Source organism: Penaeus vannamei, chromosome 38 (genome assembly GCF_042767895.1).
Source record: "Penaeus vannamei isolate JL-2024 chromosome 38, ASM4276789v1, whole genome shotgun sequence".
Lineage (NCBI taxonomy): Eukaryota > Metazoa > Arthropoda > Malacostraca > Decapoda > Penaeidae > Penaeus > Penaeus vannamei.
This window is the reverse complement of record NC_091586.1, coordinates 21,923,505-21,930,360: the sequence shown is the minus strand read 5'-3', so window position 1 is coordinate 21,930,360 and position 6,856 is coordinate 21,923,505. Positions and strand designations below refer to the sequence as shown.

General features: G+C 38.5%; 2 protein-coding genes across 7 annotated transcripts in view; one reads left to right on the top strand and one right to left on the bottom strand.

The window, feature by feature from the left end:
• Positions 1 to 3,198, top strand: part of LOC113817439 (MAP7 domain-containing protein 2) — a 36,789-nt gene extending 33,591 nt beyond the window's left edge. For all 4 annotated transcript variants that reach the window (XM_070115846.1, XM_070115844.1, XM_070115843.1 and 1 more), the window contains 2 exons: positions 206 to 400; positions 2,265 to 3,198. In XM_070115846.1, coding sequence (XP_069971947.1) covers positions 206 to 400; positions 2,265 to 2,353 — 284 coding nt within the window. In that variant the 3' untranslated portion in view covers positions 2,354 to 3,198. The remainder of the gene's footprint in view (positions 1 to 205; positions 401 to 2,264) is intronic.
• Positions 3,199 to 3,614: 416 nt separating this feature from the next.
• Positions 3,615 to 6,834, bottom strand: LOC113817438 (uncharacterized). Of its 3 annotated transcripts, none has more exons than XM_027369507.2 (2): positions 6,753 to 6,834; positions 3,615 to 5,287 (listed from the first exon to the last, which is right to left on the bottom strand). In XM_027369507.2, exon 2 carries the CDS (start codon positions 5,179 to 5,181, stop codon positions 4,054 to 4,056), a length of 1,128 nt encoding a protein of 375 aa, XP_027225308.1. In that variant the 5' UTR covers positions 5,182 to 5,287; positions 6,753 to 6,834; the 3' UTR covers positions 3,615 to 4,053. The 3 variants fall into 3 exon arrangements, with proteins under 3 accessions (XP_027225308.1, XP_027225309.1, XP_027225311.1); XM_027369508.2 differs by having other exon boundaries at positions 6,503 to 6,810; XM_027369510.2 differs by having other exon boundaries at positions 3,615 to 5,283; positions 6,753 to 6,791.
• Between the last annotated feature and the right edge of the window lie 22 nt (positions 6,835 to 6,856).

The window sequence follows — 6,856 nt, the reverse complement described above, 5'->3', positions numbered from 1 at the left end:
TTAGTTGTAATGTTACCTCTGCTGATAACCATAGAAAAGATGATTTGTAATCAAGTTCCGATATCTGATATGCTAAACCAAATATGAGTAATATCTACACCTTCATACATCACATCGAAAAGAATCAATACCAAAATTATACCATTACCAAAGTCAGCCCTATTAATTATTCCGTTTTCTATAACAACTCCCGCGACAATTACAGAAGACGGGAAACCCAACAGCACTGGTAAAGACACGGACTCAGGCATTGGCGGAGGAAGCACTCCGGATAAAGATAAAGGTGGACAGAATTCATTAGGATCATCGAATACTATTCCAGCAGGATCGAGCGATGATGTCGATTACTTACGCGTTATCTCCGGAAGGCCCGGTGATAAGAATAACCAACGAGGGCGAGGTAAGGATAATAGTTTGTATAAATTACGATACAAGCAATCATTGTGATGATGGCAATGATATTATTATGATTGCGATGATGAGGAGGCAGAGGATGATATATCCTAATATATTTCTAACCTAACCTAACCTAACCTAACGAATAAATTACGATACAAGCAATCATTGTGATGATGGCAATAATGATTATTATGATTGCGATGATGATGAGGAAGAGGATGATATATCCTAATATATTTCTAACTTAACGTAAACCAAACCAAACCTAACCTAACCTAACCTAACGGTAATAACGATTATGAAAATGTTAATGATAATGATAATTATAGTAATGAATATATATTTCCATGTTAGGGACCCATGTTAGTGAGTTGAAATTATCATCTCATTCTAGATTCTTCCTGCCTGTCCGTTCTTAAATAACTACAAAATTTTGATTCACTGGCACCGCATTGCCTTATCAGTTCTTGAGCACAAAACTTTACAAACACACGCACACACACACATACACACTCACACACACGCACACACACACACACACATACACAGAAACACACACACACACACAGAAACACACACACACACGCACACACACACAGGCACACACACACACACGCACACACACAGACACACACACACACACACACACACACACACACACACACACACACACACACACACACACACACACACACACACAGAAACACACACACACACACACACACACACACACACACACACACACACACACACACACACACACACACACACACACACACACACACACACACACATTGTGGTTTCTGTGGCTTTTGCTAAAATATCTTTCCTATACATATGGATCGTTATTAAATATTTTATTGCAAATGTATAATAACAGTAGATGAAAATCCCCCACAAGTATTTTTATAGAGAATAAAGGTGTTCTCAGACCAATTCCGCTTATAAAATATGTTGTTAATTTAAGCTCTCACCTCGAATATGCCCATCGATATCTTCACTTTAATGCTTTATTCGTATTAACGTAAATATGTCGATGCTCGTGTTCTCGGCGAATTGACAAAATAGCGGCAAAAAAGGAAACAAAATATATATGGATATATCTATCTGTCGATCTCTAAATACACAGACATAGGCATATATATATATATATATATATATATATATATATATATATATATATATATATATATATATATATATAGGGATCTTGCAGGTATAAGCTGATGAAATTTAAGACATTCTTAAGACTTTTTAAGATTCATACCAATTTTTTTTTTTTACCTAGAGCCACCTGTCACTGAATATACACTTTCCCATAATGTGTAGGCCTACTTGTCGCATCAGTGACAAAGATAAAAAAAAAAAAAAAAAAAAAAAAAAAAATTAAACGGACATTGCACGCCAGAATTATTATTATTGGTACTATTATTATTATTTTTTTTTACTTAACATATGTAAACGGTCGTATCGCTCAGTAAGGGTACTAGCTTTCGCAGGTGGCAGTTAAATATACATTTACGCTAACAAAGACGTGCTTTGGGCAAATCTAAGACATTTTAAAACCTGTGACAGAAACAGGTTCGCATTTGAATACTTTTTTATGGCCATTTTAAGACTTGATGTATATATATATATATATATATATATATATATATATATATATATATATAAATAAATGTTAATATATATGTACATATATATACACATATATATATATATATATATATATATATATATATATATATATATATATATATATATATATATATTACCAATTTCCTAGGGCCTCTGATTTTTTTTTTCAAAATATTTGGTCACCCGTTATTAAGCATTTTCTCTTATATATTTTCCTTTCTCCTCAGAACCATCCTATCTCGATCTTAACGACTCCACTGGGACGACCCTAAGGAAGTTCTTGGAGCACACCAAAGCACGGTCCAAGGAGTCATAGATAGGCACTTCTGCAGCAACTGTTACTACTACTACTACGGTTACTGTTAATGACTACTACGACTATTGCTAAAACTACAACTACGACGCCAACTGCATCTACTTCGACTACTGTTACTACGATTGCTGCAACTAGTACTATCACTACGACTACTAGTGCTACTATCACTAGGACTGCTACGGCTATTACTAAAACTACGACTACAACCCCAATTACATCTACTTCGACTACTGTTACTACGACTGCTACTACTATCACTACGACTACTACTACTGCCACTACCACTGCGACTACAACTACAATTCAGCTAAAACCACGACACAACGACTGTGATCTCCACTCCACCTTCACCCATGTCTACCTCGCTCTCGTTGTCCCAGAGGCAAACGACTGAAGAAGGTAGTTTTACGCTAACTATCGCCCGTTACTCTTCCAGTGGTCGAACTCATTCATGAAAAGGTGATGGCAGGTGTATATGATCCTTTGAAGTACCAGCTGGTATGGTACTACTCTGTGCGTATAACCTGATGATATCACCTGCGGTCAGGCTTGTTTTGTGAATGGAAATAACGTTCAAGTTGTAGTGAAAGAGTGATGATAACGAGATCGCAGGGAGAGAGGGACTGAGAGTGAGGGGGGAGAGAGAGGGAGAATTAGAAAAAGGGTGCGAGTGGGTTAGAGGGAAAGGGGGAATGAGGAAGAGAAAGCGAGAACTAGAGAAATGTCGAGAAAGAAATAAGGTGTTTTATTTACACACAATGTCCATTATACAATGCAAACTACAAATCGTAAGTATCCAAGGCCCTGTTATATTTACTTTTATTACAATACAGTAAACAAATTGCTCAAGTTGTTTCATTCCCCAATAATTATTAAGGTTTGGTAAAACATCTCATTGAATAAAGGGTCATATATTGCAATATTAAATGTCAATCATTGCTGTTTTAAAAGTCATTAATGCAGAATATATCTTCCAGATTCTGAAAAATGCATCGTCAGATTTGAACAAGTTGCAAGATCCAGAAAATGTCATTGCATATGTTTTTATATATTGTTTAATTTAAGAAGTTTTGACTAGTAAGTGCATTGTCTGTGAACAGACAATATATAACAAGCATTTGTGTATATATATGTGTGTCTGCAGGTGTGTTAGTTATTAGGTCCATAGAATTTTAAACATAAATCTGAATTATCATCATTGTCGATAATGTTGTAAATAACTTAGCATTGTTGCACAAATGAAGGATAAAAAAAATAGTGATTTCAAAATAGCACATTTATTTGCACATATATCAAATATATATTATATCAGATACATTTTTATGTAAGTAACAGTCATAAGTACCTTGTTTAAGATACAGAAAAACAACAGTAATATAAATACCAAATACAAGGAAAATTCAGAAGTAAATGGCAATGAAGATGACAAAGATCTTAAGAAAATGACAACAGTAACATGATGGAGTATAATGCTTCCTTTTCTCCATACAGAGTCGGATAATGCCAAAAATACGACTAGATATTCTACAAACAACAATACGCATCTAACAAAAAAGGCACCACCATCACACAATCTCAAACAAGAGACAAAAGAATAATTTACTGACCTGCTATCACACAATAGTATTAGATATAAACTGTATTATGCATTTATACATTGGCACACTTAAATGTCACCCAGCACAGCCTCCATTCTGCATTCACGTCCTAGCCACGTATTTGACGAGACTTGGGGATATGACGTAACCTGGGAGTTCGATCGTGTTGACCATGTGATCCAAAACGCGGTGGAAAGGCACATACACGGAACACCTGACGTCGCTGAGGGAGTTTACGAGCTTGGCTGCACTCGCGGTCGGGAGGCTCATGGCGGAGAAGTGGACGGGCTCCGGAGGGTCGTAGAGGCGGTAGAACTCCGGGGCAAAGCGGCGTAGCTCGCTGACGTAAGGGCGTCCGATGATGAGGGCGAAGGTGAGGAAGTAGAGGACGCCGTAGAAGATGTAGGTGAGGCGTATGGACACCAGGTGGTGGTGGCGCGGCTCTTCCACCCACCAGAAGACCAAGAGGAACAGGAGTCCGCCGAAGCTCGAGATGAGGATCAGTTCGTAGACGCAACTGAGGCTGAATTCGTAGTGGCGGAAGGGGACGGGCTCCTGTAGGTGGAGGAAGAGCCACGAGGAGTACGCCGGCATGAGCTCCCCGCGGCTGATCGTGCGGTTGAGCCTCGTCATGATGACTCGATTGAGCACCTGCAGGAACCCGGAGTACGGAACCACGTGATCCCTCAGGAGAGTCAGGTGCTTGGCGTTCGTCTCGGAGAGGGCGTGGGTGATGCACTCCACGAAGTCGTGCTTGATGACTTCCTCGCGATTGAAGAGCTTCCAGCTTGTCGTGTTCTTGGCTTGTCGCACGGGGTAGATTCGAGACAAGAGGTCGAGTTCCGGGAAGTTAATCCTCGTGACGTTACACACGAAAAAGGCACTCTTGTAGAACTTTTCCCTTCTGATGTTCCGGTCTACTTCGGCTACGAGTTGTGACAGGAGGAGGTCATCGTGCTTTGGCCTCCTCGCGAAGATGATGATCAGGTTATCCACCGACTCGGATAACTTGTCTTCGTGATATTCAAGCGTGGCAGCCGCATCTAAGCTCCGTAAATACTTCTGAACTCCTTTCTTCCTGAACTCGAGCTTCATCTGATCTATCTCCGTGTTCTTTGGCACGTCATCTTGGTAAAACATGGAATAAACTTTATCGCTGGTGAATATCGGCAGTACGATTAGGACAACGAAGAAATACAATATTGGAAAGAGGAGTCTGTGTGTAAACATGTTGACGGTTTTTAAGATATGATTTCTCTTATAAAAATGAAGGCTTCTCGGTTTTCACGTCCGCTGTGCTTCTGGTGGATGGGCGATGCTGACTCACGGATTCTTCCTGAAACAAATTATACGACATAGAAAACTTTGGAAGCATAATTAAATGTAATAGCAATCTGTTGTAAAAATGGAGAGAGAGAGAGAGAGAGAGAGAGAGAGAGAGAGAGAGAGAGAGAGAGAGAGAGAGAGAGAGAGAGAGAGAGAGAGAGAGAGAGAGAAAGAGAAGAGGGGGGAGGGCTGGGGAGAAGGGGAAGTTGAAGGGAGGGGAGGGAGGGAGAAGAGGCAAGCGAAAGCAGAGAGAGAGAGAGAGAGAGAGAGAGAGAGAGAGAGAGAGAGAGAGAGAGAGAGAGAGAGAGAGAGAGAGAGAGAGAGAGAGAGAGAGAGAGAGAGATGGCAAAGACTAATCCATCTTAATTGAAGGAGAACGAACAGAGGCACGAAAAAGAAATGTATAGTTTTATACACAATTCACCAACACACACGTCCTCTTCCTTATTAATAAATTATTGCACACAAGTACAATTTCATCTCACATTCAATGATTCATAATTTCCATTATACAGTTAACATCCACCGCAATATATATACCAAGAAAACTAATATATGAATACAAAAAATATAAGAAAAAGTAAACTAAAAACTAATAAATACAAAAACAATTATATAATAAAGACAAAATAATTCAATTAAAATTCTACAGCTGTGACAATAGTTCATTCTTCTTACTCGATAATAGTTGGAAGTCTTATCGAACACCCTGATAAGATAACACGAGCCTAGTCTTATTTAGGCCTTATACTGGTGGGAAGACCTGAATACTGCCTGTGATAAATAGCAGTTATATGTAAAACAAATCTTCAGTAACATAAACTTTCACAATATTCTAAGACCCGCATCATTCACAGCATATCTTGTGAACATGACGTCACTGTCACACGACTCTTAAACGTGATAGTGAATAGATATTACGGTATTAAATGAATGATATTACAACATATTATCACGCACACATTCCTAAACAATCGTTGCACTTCTCTATAATACTAAAAGACTGATGACCTCATCTACTTTCATCAACATTTATAAAAAAGAAAAAAACATGTCTTCTATTCAATAAATGGGAATAATGTAGTGGGTGTTATCAATACCGTAGGTTATGTATGACTGTGAAAAATGATCGCTTTGACTGTTAGACAGTTATCATGAACATTTCAAGGCAAGGGCATTAGATAGTGATAAATTCACATATGTAAACCGTTAAATGGACACTCACTCTTCCCAGTAAAAGTAACCATAGGGTGCATGCTGTGTAATATGCGTTATTTTTTTTCCAATGAAGTATTACTACGAAAAAAAAAAAAACAATAATCGGCAACAGATGCAACAGGTCCGACAAGTACGCTAAACTGTAGTTACTTTTGCTCACTATCGTCTTCCTACAATCTTGAACAGTGTCCAGTTAGGCTTTTGTGTTTAAAGTGACCGATTTCAAGATTTCTAATATTTTCTATCACCTTACTAACCATATTTACACTGTGACTCAGCGTACACACACACCTACAACAGTTTACACACTGCGTCCGTACGTATTTGTGGAACCTCATGGTAAACCGTTTGAGTTGCCTGC

Coding starts and splice junctions, on each gene's coding strand:
- LOC113817438 (XM_027369507.2), bottom strand. CDS start 5,181: ATGTTTACACACAGACTCCTCTTTCCAATATTGTATTTCTTCGTTGTC.